Source organism: Peromyscus eremicus, chromosome 8a (genome assembly GCF_949786415.1).
Source record: "Peromyscus eremicus chromosome 8a, PerEre_H2_v1, whole genome shotgun sequence".
Lineage (NCBI taxonomy): Eukaryota > Metazoa > Chordata > Mammalia > Rodentia > Cricetidae > Peromyscus > Peromyscus eremicus.
Window position 1 is genome coordinate 30126066 of NC_081423.1, and position 17965 is coordinate 30144030.

The window sequence follows — 17965 nt, forward strand, 5'->3', positions numbered from 1 at the left end:
TATGACCAGAAATCTCTGTGCCTTGCTGTAGCCCTGACCTTGTGACCCATAGGTGTGGTTGGTTGGTTTTTTATTTATTTTCTTATTTTTGTATTCACTAAATACAAAATGTGGTACACATACACAATGGAGTACTACTCAGCAGAGAAAAACAATGACAGCATAAAATTTGCAGGCAAATGAATGGAACTAGAAAATATCACCCTGAGTGAGGTAACCTAGACCCAGAAGGGCAAACATGGTATGTACTAACTGTTGGTTAAGCGGCAGGGCTCGTGGCCATGCTGACGAAAGAGAACGCTGGATGTATTGGTGACAGAAGAATCATGAGCCATGGTTACCTTTCTAGAGCTTTATTGGGAGAGAGAGGGAGAGAGAGAGAGAGAGAGAGAGAGAGAGAGAGAGAGAGAGAGAGAGAGAAACCGCATGGAGGGAGAAATATGGAAGGAGAGAGTGTAGAAGGAGAGAGCAGAGGGCACGCCCCCTTTTTAGGCTGGTATACAATCATCACAGGCTAGTGACGTAATTAAGGACATAATTCTTACATCCCAGACTTTCGCTTATTATAAAAAAAATAGCCAGGTAGATGGGAATAGGGGCATCGTTTCTCTCAAAAGCTGCTTCCAGCTGACTACTGGATGTCGGTTGGCTCTTGGGGGAATGGGGAGGGTGAGTCTTCCGTGGTAAATGTAGTCATGGGTCTTGCTGCAGGTGTGAGTCTTAACGTAGTTGTGTGTCTTCTTGCAGTTGTTGGTCTACCTGCACTTGTGGGTCTACTGATGTGGTGGGCCTTCCTGAAGTTGTAGGTCTACCTGAAGTTGTGGGTCTTCCTCCAGTTGTGGGTCTTCCTGCAGTTGTGGGTCTTCCTGAAGTTGTGGGTCTTGCTGTAGTTGTGGTCTTCTGGTAGTTGAGGGTTTTCCTGCAGTTGTGGGTGTTGCTGTAGTTGTGGGTCTTTCTGTAGTTGTGGGTCTTCCTGCAGTTGTGGATCTTCCTGAAGTTGTTGGTCTTGCTGTAGTTGTGGGTCTTCCTGTAGTTGTGGGTCTTCCTGTAGTTGTGGGTCTTGTTGGAGGACTTGTGGACATTTCTGGATTTGAAAATCAAAATAAACAAGGATCAGTCAAGCAAGGACAGGCAAGTGCTTCTGTTGTAGCACCCATGAGAGGCTGTCCCCAGAGAGGCTCCTCTCCTGAACTTCTGTTCTTTGTCATTGACCAACTAGGTCTGGGCAGGACCAATAGGAGGCAGCTGCACTTGTCACCAGGAGCTGAGCACAGAGCTCATGTTCCTAAGGACACACTGTATAAATGACAGGTGTCAGGTACTCAGATGTGTAAGCATAGCTATGAGACTGTGAGGTTATGAGGGGCTGGCACTGCTCTCAGTGGTGACTGACTTCACCCACATTTCCAGGCCCAGCATGTTCATTTCAGTCAGTCCCCAGAGGACACAACATACAGCCCTGCATCTTAGCATGCAGATCCCACACAAGCCCAACTAAATGGGATTTGCACAATTGGGTAGAGAATGGATATTGTCTATGGTTCCTTCCAATATAAGACAGACAAGGTGAATACCCCTTATCTAAAAATGCTTGGTACCCAGAGTGTGAGAATTTAAATCTTGCTTAAATATTTGGAATATTTGCATATAGATAAAACCTTATGGGTAGGGTTCAAGTATAAACATGGATAGATGTAGCATTCATATAATTACACTTTACATATATAGCTTAAATGATAACTTTATAAACTGTGGATAATTCTGTACATGATACTTTCATGATGTTGAGTTTTCAAGTTTATCAAGTCTATGGTCAAAAGGTTCCAGATTTGGGAGTATTGTAGATTTGGAATGTTTGGATTAAGCAGGTTCAATCTACAATTCACAAGCCAACAGCATCCAAAGTGCTGTAAGGATCCAAACAGCTACTGATGGTGTCAGTGTGCAGAGTTCCTAGACAGGAGCTAAGACAAAGTGGTGCTGGGATCACACAGTCAGCCAGGACTCATGCTGTCTGTAAGCAGACACATGTGTTCCCTGTAAGTAATCTCCTTTGATCTTGACTGTGCTAACTACAAAATAAAAGCTCAGCAATGAGGAATAATTGCTTTAAAAACTCTTCTTTACCTTGAATACAATGTAGTCCTTTAATATAGTGTGTGTTTACCTTGACATAAAGAAAACACTGCAGTGTTCCTACTATGCATAGGGAAGTATTGGGAGTAGAGCTCCCCCTTAAATTCAATACAATAATTTATTCATTTATTTGTGTGTTTGTGGGATGTCACAAATATGGATGCCAGGGATAACTTTTCAGAGTCTGTTCTCTCCTTCTACCATGTGGGCCCAGGGATTGAACTCAGGTCATTAGGTTTAGCAGTGGGCACCTTTCCCACTGAGCCATCTCACTGGCCCTCAAGCCCCTTTTATGTAGAGGGTCAGATGAAAGGATTTTTGTCTCAGGGACATAAAAACAGGTGTTCAGGAGCAAGCACTCATGTCAGTCAGTGTGAAAGTCACTGCTGACAACTTAGCAGGGAGTGGGTGTGGCTGTGCTGCAGGAAAACTATTCCCAGCAGCAGGGGGTCTCTTTCTAACCTGGTCTGGTCAGTTTGCTGATCCAGTGTAATGTGTGGGCAGAGGCCTGAGCACAGTACACACCCTCCCTGGAGAGCATAAATCTCTGAGGTAGAGAAAAGCAAGCATGTGAACAATCTAGTCAGCAGATCACTGTGAGAACAAACCCAGGAAAGAATCACCAGCTCAGGAACTTTGCTTCTCTTGCCCTGGGGCATTTTTTCTCCCAGGTAGATGGGAAAGTCCTAAGGAGCTGATGAGGATCCCAGGACCTGAAGAGGAAGCGCCCTGTGTTTAAACCAGGAGAAGATGTGGACTTGGTTGTTAAAGGAGGAAACAGAGTTGCTGGCTCATTTAGGGACTACAGTGACTAAGGGTGACTTTGTAAGCACTGACCTGCTAATGACTCTCTAAGCTCCATAAAACCTTCAATTAATGAACTTAAATTAGTAATGTTATGCTGTAATGACATGCCTATCCCACTTCTGGTGCTGGGACTCTAACCCCAGAGTTTTAGGTGGCAATGTTTGCTGGCCACTGCCTTCCCAAGCTACAACCACAGGCCTTACTAGGTTATTGTGTTTGCAGGTCTGGGACATAACCCAAAGTTTGAGGCATGCTAGACACATTTCTACACAACCCCCAAGGCAGTTTACATTTTTAAGGGATTTATCTGTGTGTGTGTGTGTGTGTGTGTGTGTGTGTGTGTGTCTGTGTGTGTGTGTGTGTGTGTGTGTGTGTGTCTGTGTGTGTGTTTGTGTGAACGTGGGTTTATTCTCATGTGAGTTGGCACCCTTGGATGTCAGAATCATTCAACTTCAGCCAAGTTAGGAACAGAATTTCACACCTGTGATAGGCACTAGGGACCTTACGTCTCCTCCCCAAAGCTGTCTCTATACATCATTCTTTCATAATCTATGACCAGCTTCTTCAGGATGCCTTGAGTTGCCTCTCAGCCATGGTTTTGAAAGGCAGCTCCTTGTCCCATCAGAATGGACTTCACCCTAACAAGGGATGGTAGCACATTTCTATAATACCAACACTGGGGAGGCTAAGGTGTGAGCAAGAAGTTCCAGGTCAGCTTGATTTATAAAGCAAGGCCCAGTATCAAAATCAAGAAATCAGTCAATCAATAAATAGAGATGCAGAAAAATGATTCAATGGGTAGAGGCCCTTGACTTGCAAACCTGTTCAGTTGACTTACATCCATAGAACTCACATACTATCATAAAGAGAGTACCAAGCCCAGGAGTTTGCCCTCTGGCAAATTCATCATGGTATGCAAACCCACCTCATGCACATCATTCACACACAACCACTCAGTAATAAATGTAGTTTTAAAAATCTAATTAGACACAAAAATAAATGAATGGATGGATATATAACAAAATCTAGAAGCTGAATAACTACAGAATGTTCTTAATTAAAAAATATAGAGACTGATGGTTTCTAGAATATCTATTATTGATTTCCATTGTCTGTGTGAACCCTTAAATAAAAAGAGATTAGGAACAGCACCAGAAGCCAGGAAGTCCTCGTGAGCCTATTGTTTTAGTTAGTGCAAAAAAAAAAAAATCAGGATATGTACATCAAGGAGATGTGAAACCTGACTCTCGTGGTACACTCCTTTAATTCCAGTACTCTGGAGGCAGAGGCAGGGGGAGCTCTGTAAGTTCAAGGCCAGTCTGGTGTACAGAACAAGTTCCAGGATATCCATGACTACACAGAGAAACTCTGGAAAAAGAAAAAAAAAGAAAGAAAAGAAGGAAGGAAACAAGGAATGAAGGAAAAACAAAGAAAGAAAGAAAGGAAGAAAGAAAGAAAGAAAGAAAGAGAAAGAAAGGAAAAAAGGAAGAAAGAAAGGAAGGATGGAAGAAAGAAAGAAGCAAAGAAAGAAAGAAAGAAAGAAAGAAAGAAAGAAAGAAAGAAAAGGTAAGTATTTCAGATTGGGGGGTTCATAAACTTCTGTTAGAACATGGGTTTGCACCCTTAGACCAGATCCCACAGTCTGAATAGATCAAGCCCTACCTCCCTGCTGCTCTCTGATATAGTTAGAGGCTGTCTGCTATGTGCCCTAACAGCAGCCCCTGATTTACGGACCTAATCAACATCTGGCTGTTTGATACTCTCTGTCACTTATGCTATGGTGACTAAATCACATGATAGGAAACTTTCTGAATGAAGAAAAGAAATAAAGAAATAAAAGGAAGATGGTGGGGAAGATTTACTGTAGATATGAGGGAGAAAACAGACAGAGGCATGCAGAAGGGTCCAGAGTGAACATGACCAGCAAACTGAACTCCCCATGTGAGGAGAGGGGAAGCTAGGAGCCAAAAGTGGGGGCCAAGAGGTCAAGAACCCAAAGGGGCCTGTCTAGCCAAAATGACTGGGTTACATAGGGAAGAGCAGCTGGGGGAGGGTCAGCCCAGCCCAGTCCCTGGGCTGGAGAATTTAGGGAGGGGGCGGGGTGTGCCAGGTACTGGCCTTCCTGAGAGAAAGGCAGCCAGTGTCTGCTTTGATATATTAACAAGCATCTTAGTTAGCCTTCATCCTGAGACCTAGCAGCTAACAACTCCACAACTATAAGATGTAACAAGTCAGACTTTCTCCTTGCTCTGGGGACCAGCCTGAGACTCCTCAGGGAGAATGCTGAGAGGATTATTTTGCAGGCTGCTCTCTGAAGAGGATCCTCTGTAGCCCCATCATTCCATTCATGGCATCTCTCTTCTCTCTGTCTCTCTGTCTCTGTCTCTGTCTCTCTCTCTCTCTCATTTCTGCTCTTAATGAAACTCCTTTTTGGGTTGTAGATAGAAGCTCCTCCTTCCCTGGAAGCCACTTCACATCCCATCAAGGGATGGACCTCATAGATGGTATTGTTTCTGTCTAATGCTCTCCCTCCCTCCCAGCTAGGGGTCTGATCTTGGCTTTAGGCCTCCTTATTCTAATGAAGCTCATTGGAGGGAATGGTGTGTCAGCGTCATTTATGGACTAGCCGCTGCTGCTCATCTGTTACTACACTGTTACGTGACAGAGAACAGGTGTTGGAGGGAACCCTCTTCTATATGGAGATTTCGGTGTGCAGGCAACAAATTGTGTGACAAGATATGAGACCTATTTCAAAGGCCCAAGGCAGAGCAGACAGGGAGCAGAACTCTCCACCTATACACAAATGTATTTATAGCAACTTTCAGTTTCCTTCTTAGAGGAAAACAGAAAATATTAGCACACAGAGGACTAGGTGTCAGTTATTCGGCTGCGCTGTGTTCTTACCCTGCACGGAAATGTCACGAAACACGACAGAATCCGCTAATAAGAGTTTTATTAAAGATAAAGGGACAGAGAGTGAACAGGCCTGAGGGAAGCACGTGTGTGGAGAAGAAGAAGGAATAGGGAACATGGCGCCGGATTTTAAAGGCTGGACGTGGACAGATCAACGTCACTACTACACGCAAGCATGTAGATCACATGGGCACATTGCGTGCCTACGTAGCCAATGGAACTTCACGCGAGGTGCCCTGACCTGGAAATGGCTATCCTGACCTGGACCTGGCTAGGCGGAAGTGTCCGCCAGGCATATGTGAACACACCCAATCGTGGGGGTGTGTTGTAAACCCTTCACTAGGGTCACTTGAAGAAATAAACAAAGAAAATAAAGAAAGCTTACCTGGTTTGATTTCCAAGGAATAGGTCACATAACGGAAAGATCCAGGAATCTCCACTATACAACAATATGGACCACTGTCACTCTGAACAGCATTCTCTATTGTCAAGGACACGTTTCCTTCTGAAATATGCCCCTTTAGCTGGTATCGGCTGCTCCTCTTATAGGTGACTTGATATCCATTGGTCCAGATAAGCGTTCTAGCACAATAAACAGATTGACATTCACCAAGGCCCCAGCATGCGGTAGTGATTCCCTCATTTGTTGAGTAAGTACATGGCAGTGTGACAGGGTGACCTACCACACTTTCCACTACTTTGTAAGAACGGAGAGCACCTGTGATGGAAAAAAGAAGAGAGGGGGAAGAAATGGAGAATTAGTACCCAACATTTTCATAAATGTTGTTTATATTTCTTTTCAGAAAAATTATGGTAGGGGTTATTGAACTGGAATTTAATTTAGGGTATTATGAGGCAAGTACTGTCCACTGAACTACAGCCCTAGTATTGTGAGACCAAAATGAGCCATCTTAGAAATAAGACCAAAATGCTTTCACCCTAAAACTAAGGCCTAAAATTTCTCCTTTTAGGTACAGGGCATGAGTTACTAGAATAGGCCATGAGTTACTGAAACCAGTCAGTGCAGATTCCAGAAACCAGGAAGTGTAAAGGTAGAGAGTCACAAGGTAGTTGTGAGGTAATGACTGCTGGACTATGGAATGTCCTCTCTCTAGTTTCCAGGGTAAATGACCACAGAAATGTCCCCACCTGAGGGCAGCCAATGAGAAATGGTGGCAGGTAACTACTCCCTTAAAAGTAAAATTAAGCCATGATTTCTAGAAAGCCTCTAGAAGCGAGCCAATCAAAATTGTACCCGTACTAGCACCCCTAAATGATGTACCCTTGTGTTTTTTGCCTTTAAAAACTGAGCTTGCAAGAGGTGGGCACTTCCTCCAGCCTCCACTGTGATGGATCTGTTAGATGAAGTCCCTGCCTAGGCTTGTATATCCTGAATTAAACCTTGCTTTTGCATTCTGGCATGCTCATCTTTGGTGGTCTCTCTGGGGGTTGCGATCTGAGCACAACAGTGTGAGGGCCTAGACTTGACTTTACAGGCTCTACATTAGGGAAAGGGCCACCATCTCAGACCATCTGCTGTACTCAGTTCCATGAACGACCTCAGGAATGTAGTTCTGAAGATATCTAGATAATCCTGCTGAATAGTCCAGATAATCCTGTTCAGTGGGCTGTGGTTCCCCACCAAAAGTCTAACCCAATGGTTTCAAATGTAGTTTCACATCCAAGGTCTAGACCAATAGTTTCAAAAATTCTCCTTGTGACAATATACCTTCTACCCAATCCCAAGTTGCCAATTCCTGGCTTGTGGTTTTTCCCTATAAAAACTCTCTACACCTGGGCTCATGGCTGCCCCCACATTTCCTTTCATCTGCCTGGTGGTGGCCCAAGGTGAACTTGAATAAAAGGACCCTTATGTGCTTGCATTGGAAACCTGCTCCTTGGTGATCTCTGGGGGTTTTGAGAAACAGGTACAACACTAGCCTTCTTTATCATTGGTGTTTTGGTGTGAATGTGTGTGTGTGTGTGTGTGTGTGTGTGTGTGTGTGTTGTTGGGAGGGGGGGTTGGAGGGAATGACAACTTAATGTTTGTTGTTATCATTTGATTTTCTGAGCCAAGATCTCACTTTGCAGGTTTGGCTGGCCTGGAACTTACTGCATAAAACAGACTTCAAACTCGCAGAGCTTGGCTGCCGCTAACTCTCCAATCCCATGATTAAATGTCTACTTTTATAATCTGAATTTGAAGACTGTAAACAGTTTCCTCTTAGCATATTCTTCCTCAGTGTGATTACTTACTGGGTACATTTGTGAACAAAACAACTTGTCTGTTGTATGATATTCACAAGACTTTTCTTCTCTTTTATCTACTTCAGTGAGTGACTTTCTTTGGAGACAGGGTCTTTTTATACCTTGTCTGTCTCAAAATCAAGATCTCCCACCTCTGACTCCTGAGTTCTGGGATAGTAAACATGTGCCACTGAGACCAGTTCAAATGTTTCATTTTTTTTTTTTTTAATTTAAAACTTTTTATTTCAACAGCCAGGCTGTGGGTAATGCTTGTAAAGCTAGAACTCACTTGTATACCCAGAATTTGGAAGGTAAAGGGAGGAAGATGAGGAATTCAAGGCCAACTTCATTAATAAGTTGAAGACAGGCCTAAGATTTGAAGACCCTGTCTCAAACCATCCCTCCTCCTCCCCCCCAGTGCTATGACAACAAAATCACTAACTCTTCCCACCTCTCCTAATCAAAGAACAGAGCCAGGGCTTTGGAAAAGCATTGTTGGCTTCAAGGCAGAACCTTAGTAACTTCAAAGTCAGTCTTCAAGAAGGAGAGACTGAGGCTTATTCTGAATTTTATGATTGACCCTTAAAACACACACAGACACATACATGCATAAAGACACACACACACACACACACACACTCACACTCACACATAAACTAAGCAGAGGTCCCTTTTTAAAAGTTGGTGACATTCCAGAGCTTTACTAAGACCTACCAGCTAGTAAAGTAAGGTCACATAGAAAATATTCAAACAATAATGTAATGATGCAATTTAAAAACTGAAATGATTAAATATAATTCTTTTGGGGATGATGGAATTCAATTTCTAATACCAATAGCTTCTAAAGTGGCCTTTAAAGGAACTCTGAAAGCTGAGGATGGAGCTCAATGTTACAGTGCTTAGCTAGCCCATGGTAACCCCTGTGTTGGATCCCAGCACAGGAAACAAAGGAATAAACAAACAAAAGCACAAAATAATGAACTGTGAGATTCCCTAATCATCTATATGCAGGCTAAGGCAGTGAGTTTGAGACATGATCTAGAAAGCACGTTCCTTGTTCTATAATGAGTGTATTTCTTACTGGGACACTCAGTATTGATTTTGCCAAATACTGTTTTGGTTCTTTTCTTACTCTTTTAGCTCTTTTGCTCTTTGGGAGCCTGCCACCCAACTCCCAAATAAATCACACGGAGTCTCATTATTACTTATGAATGACCGGCCTTAACTTGGTTTATTTCTAGCCAGCTCTTCTTCATTTAAATTTTCCTGTCTACCTTTGTTTCCAGGATTTTTCTTTTTCCTACTTCTGTAAATCTTACTTTCACTCTTATTCAATGGCTCACTGTGTGGCTGTGTGACTGGGAGGCTGGCCTCTAGTGTCCTCTCTCCTTGTTCTCTTGCTCCAAGAGTATCCCTACCCTCACATTAGTTCTCAGTCATTACTTAGTTTTTCATCAGATAGTTATGTCCAGCTGGACCAGATTCCCACCATCCTCATTAGCTATCCTAGATCACTGATCCACCTAAGTTTGGCTAGTAGTGAATCCTTGGGGGGTCTGATATAGAGAGATGGGTGTCCTCCATGTTCAAGCTCTTGCACAGCAGAGGGTGAATATAACTTATGACTGGGAAATTACAGACTTTGTGAAGCTGTTGTTAGCCCAGCTAGAGAACTCTTCACCTATATTATACTTCTGACTTGATTCACTGTCTCCTACCAACTCTCGTGAGAAGGACTCTGGGTCCTGTACCACAATGGGTTGTACTTGGTGTGTGAGACTGTGTGTGTGTTGGTATTGGAGGAGTAGAGGTGGAAACTCGGGGTGATGTGGGTACATGTGTGGGTCTTGTTGAAATAGTCATGGGTCTTGCTGTAGTTGTGGATCTACCTGCAGTTGTGGGTCTTCCTGCAGTTGTGTGTCCTCCTGCAGTTGTGGGTCTTCCTGTAGTTGTGGGTCTTGTTGGAGGACTTGTGGAAATTTCTGGATTTGAAAATCAAAATAAACAAGGATCAGTCAAGCAAGAATAGGCAAGTGCTTCTGTTGTAGCACCCATGAGAAGCTGTCCCCAGAGAGGCTCCTCTCCTGAACTTCTGTTCTTTGTCATTGACCAACTAGGACTGGGCGGGACCAATAGGAGGCAGCTGCACTTATCACATGGAGCTGAGCACAGAGCCCATGTTCCTAAGGACACACTGTATAAATGACAGGTGTCAGGTTCTCAGATGTGTAAGCATAGCTATGAGACTGTGAGGTTATGAGGGGCTGGCACTGCTCTCAGTGGTGACTGACTTCACCCACATTTCCAGGCCCAGCATGTTCATTTCAGTCAGTCCCCAGAGGACACAACACACAGCCCTGCATCTTAGCATGCAGATCCCACACAAGCCCCAACTAAATGGGATTTGCACAATTGGATAGAGAGTGGATATTGTCTTCGGTTCCTTCCAATGTAAGACAGACAAGGTGAATACCCCTTATCCAAAAATGCTTGGTACCCAGAGTGTGAGAATTTAAATCTTGCTTAAATATTTGGAATATTTGCATATAGATAAAACCTTATGGGTAGGGTTCAAGTATAAACATGGATAGATGTAGCATTCATATAATTACACTTTACATATATAGCTTAAATGGTAACTTTATAAACTGTGGATAATGATATTTTCATGATGTTGAGTTTTCATGAATTATCAAGTCTATGGTCAAAAGGTTCCAGATTAGGGAATATTGTAGATTTGGAATGTTTGGATTAAGCAGGTTCAATCTACAGTTCACAAGCCAACAGCATCCAAAGTGCTGTAAGGATCCAAACAGCTACTGATGGTGTCAGTGTGCAGAGTTCCTAGACAGGAGCTAAGGCAAAGTGGTGCTGGGATCACACAAGTCAGCCAGGACTCGTGCTATCTGTGTCAGCAGACACATGTGTAAGTAATCTCCTTTGATCTTGACTGTGCTAACTACAAAATAAAAGCTCAGCAACAAGAAATGATTGCTTTGAAAACTCTTCTTTACCTTGAATACAATGTAGTCCTTAAATATAGTATGTGTTTACCTTGGCATAAAGAAAAACGTGTAGTGTTCCTACTATGCATAGGGAAGTATTGGATTAGAGCTCCCCCTTAAATTCAATACAATAATTTATTCATTTATTTGTGTGTTTGTGGGATGTCACAAATATGGATGCCAGGGATAACTTTTCAGAGTCTGTTCTCTCCTTCTACCATGTGGGCCCAGGGATTGAACTCAGGTCATTAGGTTTAGCAGTGGGCACCTTTCCCCACTGAGCCATCTCACTGGCCCTCAAGCCCCTTTTATGTAGAGGGTCAGATGAAAGGATTTTTGTCTCAGGGACATAAAAACAGGTGTTCAGGAGCAAGCACTCATGTCAGTCAGTGTGAAAGTCACTGCTGACAACTTAGCAGGGAGTGGGTGTGGCTGTGAAGCAGGAAAACTATTCCCAGCAGCAGGGGGTCTCTTTCTAACCTGGTCTGGTCAGTTTGCTGATCCAGTGTAATGTGTGGGCAGAGGCCTGAGCACAGTACACACCCTCCCTGGAGAGCATAAATCTCTGAGGTGGAGAAAAGCAAGCATGTGAACAATCTAGTCAGAAGATCACTGTGAGAACAAACCCAGGAAAGAATCACCAGCTCAGGAACTTTGCTTCTCTTGCCCTGAAGCATTTTTTTCTCCCAGGTAGATGGGAAAGTCCTAAGGAGCTGATGAGGATCCCAGGACCTGAAGAGGAAGTTCCATGTGTTTAAACCAGGAGAAGGTATAGACTTGGTTGTTAAAGAAGGAAACAGAGTTGCTGGCTCATTTAGGGACTACAGTGACTAAGGGTGACTTTGTAAGCACTGACCTGCTAATGACTCTCTAAGCTCCATAAAACCTTCAATTAATGAACTTAAATTAGTAATGTTATGCTGTAATGACATGCCTATCCCACTTCTGGTGCTGGGGCTCTAACCCCAGAGTTTTAGGCAGGAAAGTGTGCTGAACAACTGCCTTTCCAAGCTACAACCACAGAACTTACTAGGTTATTGTGTTTGCAGTTCTGGGACATAACCCAAGGTTTCAGGTATGTTAGACACATTTCTACACAGCCCCCAAGGCATTTTACTTTTTTTTAGCGATCTCTCTCTCTCTGTATGTGTCTGTGTGTGTGTGTCTGTGTATGTGTCTGTGTTTGTGTGAACGTGGATTTATTCTCTTGTGAGTTGGCACCCTTGGATGTCAGAATCATTCAACTTCAGCCAAGTTAGGAACAGAATTTCACACCTGTGATAGGCACTAGGGACCTTACGTCTCTTCCCCAAAGCTGTCTTTATACATCATTCTTTCATAATCTATGACCAGCTTCTTCAGGATGCCTTGAGTTGCCTCTCAGCCATGGTTTTGAAAGGCAGCTCCTTGTCCCATCAGAATGGACTTCACCCTAACAAGGGATGGTGGTCCATTTCTATAATACCAACACTGGGGAGGCTAAGGTGTGAGCAAGAAGTTCCAGGTCAGCCTGATTTACAAAGCAGGGCCCAGTATCAAAATCAAGAAATCAGTCTATCAATAAACAGAGATCCAGAAAAATGATTCAGTTGGTAGAGGCCCTTGACTTGCAAACCTGGTCATTGACTTACATCCATAGAATTCACATAAAATCATAAAGAGAGTACCAAGCCCAACAGTTTGCCTTCTGGCAAATTCATCATGGTATGCAAACCCACCACATGCATATCATTCACACACAGCCACACAATAATAAATGCAGTTTTAAAAATCTAATTAAACACAAAAATAAATGAATGGATGGATATATAACAAAATCTAGAAGCTGAAAAACTACAGAATGTTCTTAATTAAAAAATATAAAAACAGATTGTTTCTAGTATCTATTATTGATTTCCATTGTCTGTGTTAACACTTAATTAAAATGAGATGAGGAACAGAAACAGAAGCCAGGAAGTCCTCATGAGCCTAATGTTTTAGTCAGTGAAAAAAAAATCAGGATATGTACAACAAGGATATGTCAAACCTGGTTCTTATGGTACTATTTCTTTTCTTTTCTTTTCTTTTTTTTTTTTGTTTTTTCGAGACAGGGTTTCTCTGTGTAGCTTTGGGCCTGTCCTGGAACTTACTTAGTACCCCAGGCTGCCCTCGAACTCACAGAGATCTGCCTGCCTCTGCCTCCCGAGTGCTGGGATTAAAGGCGTGCACCATCACCGCTCGGCTCAAACCTGGTTCTTATGGTACACTCCTTTAATTCCAGTACTCTGGAGGCAGAGGCAGGGGAAGCTCTGTAAGTTCAAGACCAGTCTAGTCTACAGAACAAGTTCCAGGATATCCATGACTACACAGAGAACCTCTGGGGGGGAAAAAAAAACAGAAAGAAAGGAATGAAGGAAGAAAGAAAGAAAGAAAGAAAGAAAGAAAGAAAGAAAGAAAGAAAGAAAGAAAAGCAAACAAAGAAACACTGAAAATGTAATAATTTCAGACTGGGGTTTTCATAAACTTCTGTTAGAACATTGGTTTGCATGATCCCACAGTCTGAATAGGTCAAGCCCTGCCTTCCTTCTGCTTGCTGATAAAGTTAGAGGCTGTCTGATATGGGCCTAACAGCAGCCCCTGATTTATGGACCTAATCAACATCTGGCTGTTCGATACTCTCTGTCACTTATGCTATGGTGACCTAAATCACATGATGGGAAACTTTTTTCCTCAATGAAAAAAAAAAAAAAATGAAAGAAGATGGTGGGGGGCTGGAAAGATGGCTCAGCAGTTAAGAGTACTAGCTGTTCTTCCAGAGGTCCTGAGTTCAGTTCCCAGCAACCACATGGTGATTCACAACCATTTGTAATGAGATCAACCACCCTCTTCTGGCATGCAGGCAGAACACTGTATACATAATAAATAAATAAATATTTAAAAATAAATTTAAAGAAAAAAAAGATGGTGGAGAAGATGATTTATTGTAGATATGAGGGAGAAAACAGACAGAGGCATGCAGAAGGGTCCAGAGTGAACATGACCAGCAAACTGAACTCCCCATGTGAGGAGAGGGGAAAGCTAGGAGCCAAAAGTGGGGGCCAAGAGGTCAAGAACCCAAAGGGGCCTGTCTAGCCAAAATGACTGGGTTACATAGGGAAGAGCAGCTGGGGGAGGGGCAGCCCAGCCCAGTCCTTGGGCTGGAGAATTTAGGGAGGGGGCAGGGTGTGCCAGGTACTGGCCTTCCTGAGAGAAAGGCAGCCAGTGTCTGCTTTGATATGTTAACAAGCACCTTAGTTAGCCTTCATCCTGAGACCTAGCAGCTAACAACTCCACAACTAGTAACAAGTCAGACTGTCTCCTTGCTCTGGGGACCAGCCTGAGACTCCTCAGGGGGAATGCTGAGAGGATTATTCTGCAGGCTGCTCTCTGAAGAGGATCCTCTGTAGCCCCATCATTCCAGTCATGGCAGCTCGCTCTCTCTCTCTCTCTCTCTCTCTCTCTCTCTCTCTCTCTCTCTCTCTCTCATTTCTGCTCTTAATGAAACTCCTCTCCAGGTTGTAAATAGAAGCCCCTCCTTCCCTGGAAGCCACTTCACACCCCATCAAGGGATGAACCTCATAGATGGTATAGTTTCTGTCTAATGCTCTCTCTCCCTCCCAGCTGGGGGTCTGATCTTGGCTTGAGGCCTCCTCATTCTAATAAAGCTCTATGGTGGTATTTTATTTGTACTGAAATGTGATTTTAATTGTATGTTAATAAATAAAGTTGCCCAGGGGTCAGAGCTATTAGAGCCATAGCAAGAGCATGGCGGTGGTGGTGCACGCCTTTAATCCCAGCACTTGGTAGACAGAGCTACGTAGATCTCTGTGTGTAAAAGGATACAGCCAGCATTGGAGACACATGCCTTTAATCTCAATCCCAACCATAGAAGACCTGGAAGTCCCTACATACAGGCAGTGACGAGGCAGTCATGTGTTTGGGTTTACAACCAATGAGAAGGCAGAACCAAAAGTCTTTATAAAGACAAACACACAGGAAGTAGGCCCCTTTTGGAGAGCTCTCTTGGCTGAAGTAGGAAGGGTAAGTTCTGAACTCTTGGCTTTCTTCTCTGAATCAGCTCTGTGTTTCTTATTTAATAAGACGGTTGGTTACATCTACAAAGCTCATTGGAGGGAATTGTGTGTCAGCGTCATTTATGGACTAGCCGCTGCTGCTCATCTGTTACTACACTGCTGCATGACAGAGAACAGGTGTTGGAGGGAACCCTCTTCTATGTGGACATTTCCAGTGTGCAGGCAACAAATTGTGTGACAAGATATGAAACCTATTTCAAAGGCCCAAGGCAGGGCAGACAGGGAGCAGAACTCTCCACCTATACACAAATATATTTATAGCAACTTTCGGTTTCCTTCTTAGAGGAAAACAGAAAATATTAGCACACAGAGGACTAGGGTCACATGAAGAAATAAACAAAGGAAATAAAGAAAGCTTACCTGGTTTGATTTCCAAGGAATAGGTCACATAATGGAAAGATCCAGGAATCTCCACTATACAACAATATGGACCACTGTCACTCTGAACAGCATTCTCTATTGTCAAGGACACATTTCCTTCTGAAATATGCCCCTTTAGCTGGTATCGGCTGCTCCTCTTATAGGAGACTTGATATCCATTGGTCCAGATAAGCGTTCTAGCACAATAAACAGATTGACATTCGCCAAGGCCCCAGCATGCGGTAGTGATTCCCTCATTTGTTGAGTAAGTACATGGCAGTGTGACAGGGTGACCCACCACACCTTCCACTACTATGTAAGAACACAGAGCACCTGTGATGGAAAAAAGAAGAGAGGGGGAAGAAATGGAGGTTAGTATCCAACATTTTCCTAAAATTTTGTTCTTATTTTTTTTTCAGAAAAATTACGGTAGGGGTTATTGAGCTGGAATTTAATTTAGGGTATTATGAAACTGAGACAAGTGCTGTCCACTGAACTACAGCCCTAGTGTGAGGGCCTAGACTTGACTTTACAGGCTCTACCTTAGGGAAAGGGCCATGATCTCAGACCATCTGCTGTACTCAGTTCCATGAAGGACCTCAGGAATGTGGTTCTGAAGATATCTAGAAAATCCTGAGTAGTTCAGATAATTATGTTCGGGTTCCCCACCAAAAGTCTAAGCCAATGGTTTCAAGTGTGGTTTCACAACCATAGTCTAGACCAATAGTTTCAAAAATTCTCCTTGCACCATATCCCTTCTACCCAATCCCAAGTTGTCAATTCCTGGCTTGTGGTTTTTCCCTATAAAAGCTCTCTACATCTGGGCTCATGGCTGCCCCCACATTTCCTTCTATCTGTCTGGTGGTGGCCCAAGGTGAACCTGAACAAAAAGACTCTTCTGTGCTTGCATCTGAAACCTGCTCCTTGGTGGTCTCTGGGGATTTTGAGAAACAGGTACAACACTAGCCTTCTTTATCATTGGTGTTTTGGTGTGAATGTATGTGTGTGTGTGTGTGTGTGTGTGTGTGTGTGTGTGTGTGTATGTGTGTTGTTGGGGAGGGGTTGGAGGGAATAACAATTTAATGTTTGTTGTTATCCTTTGATTCTGAGCCAGGATCTCACTTTGCAGCCTTGGCTGGCCTGGAACTTGCTGCATAAAACAGACTTCAAACTCCCAGAGCTTGGCTGCCTCTACCTCTCCAATTCCATGATTAAATGTCCAGTATTACAATCTGAATTTGAAGACTGTAAACAGTTTCCTCTTAGCATATTCTTCCTCAGTGTGATTACTTAATGGGTACATTGGTGAACAAAACAACTTGTCTGTTGTATGATATTCACAAGACTTTTCTTGTCTTTTATGTTCTTCAGAGAGTGACTTTCTTTGGAGACAGGGTCTTTTAATTCCTCATCTGTCTCAAAATCAAGATCTCCCACTTCTGATTCCTGAGTTCTGGGATAGTAAACATGTGCCACTGAGACCAACTCAAATGTTTCTTTCTTTCTTTCTTTCTTTCTTTCTTTCTTTCTTTCTTTCTTTCTTTCTTTCTTTCTTTCTTTCTTCTTCTTTCTTTCTTTCTTTTTTTTTTAATTTAAAACCTTTTATTTCAACAGCCAGGCTGAGGGTAATGCTTGTAAACCCAGAACTCACTTGTATCCCAGACCTTGGGAGGTAGAGGGAAGAAGATGAGGAATTCAAGGCCAACTTCAGCTAACTAATAAGTTGAAGACAGGCCTAAGATTTGGAGACCCTGTCTCAAACCATCCCTCCTCCCCCCCCCCCCCCCCCCCCGCCTCCCAGTGCTATGACAACAAAATCACTAACTCTTCCCACCTCTCTTAATCAAAGAACAGAGCCAGGGCTTTGGAAAAGCATTGTTGGCTTCAAGGCAGAACCTTAGTAACTTCAAGGTCAGTATTCAGGTAGGAAAGACTGAGGCTTATTCTGAATTTTATGGTTGACCCTTAAAACACACACAGACACATACACACACATAGATACACACACACACTTACACATAAACTAAGCAGAGGTCCCCTTTTAAAAGTTGGTGACATTCCAGAACTTGAGCAAGACCTACCAACTAGCAAAGTAAGACCACATAGTCAGAAAATATGCAACCAATAACGTAATGATGCAATTTAAAAACTGAAATGATTAAATATAATTCTTTTGGGGGTGATGGAATCCAATTTCTAATACCAATAGCTTCCAAAGTGGCCTTTAAAGGAACTCTGAGAGCTGAGGATGGAGCTCAATGTTACAGTGCTTGGCTAGCCAATGCTAGCCCCTGTGTTGGATCCCAGAACAGGAAACAAAGAAATAAACAAACAAAAGCACAAAATAACGAACTGTGAGATTCCCTAACCACCTATATGCAGGCC

General features: G+C 43.1%; 2 protein-coding genes across 2 annotated transcripts in view; both read right to left on the reverse strand.

Annotated features, from left to right (window-relative positions):
• Positions 1-388: 388 nt before the first annotated feature.
• Positions 389-6614, reverse strand: LOC131916551 (T-cell immunoglobulin and mucin domain-containing protein 2-like; the record flags this gene model as incomplete). The annotated part of the gene is made up of 2 exons (XM_059269906.1): positions 389-1084; positions 6242-6614. Coding segments are annotated over 2 exons (684 nt in total), but the record flags the coding sequence as incomplete, so codon positions are not given.
• Positions 6615-9807: 3193 nt separating this feature from the next.
• Positions 9808-17965, reverse strand: part of LOC131916552 (T-cell immunoglobulin and mucin domain-containing protein 2-like) — a 10139-nt gene continuing 1981 nt past the window's right edge. Inside the window, exons 2-3 of the mRNA XM_059269907.1 lie at positions 15581-15913; positions 9808-10085 (exon numbers count right to left, since the gene is read on the reverse strand). Coding sequence (XP_059125890.1) covers positions 9808-10085; positions 15581-15913 — 611 coding nt within the window. The remainder of the gene's footprint in view (positions 10086-15580; positions 15914-17965) is intronic.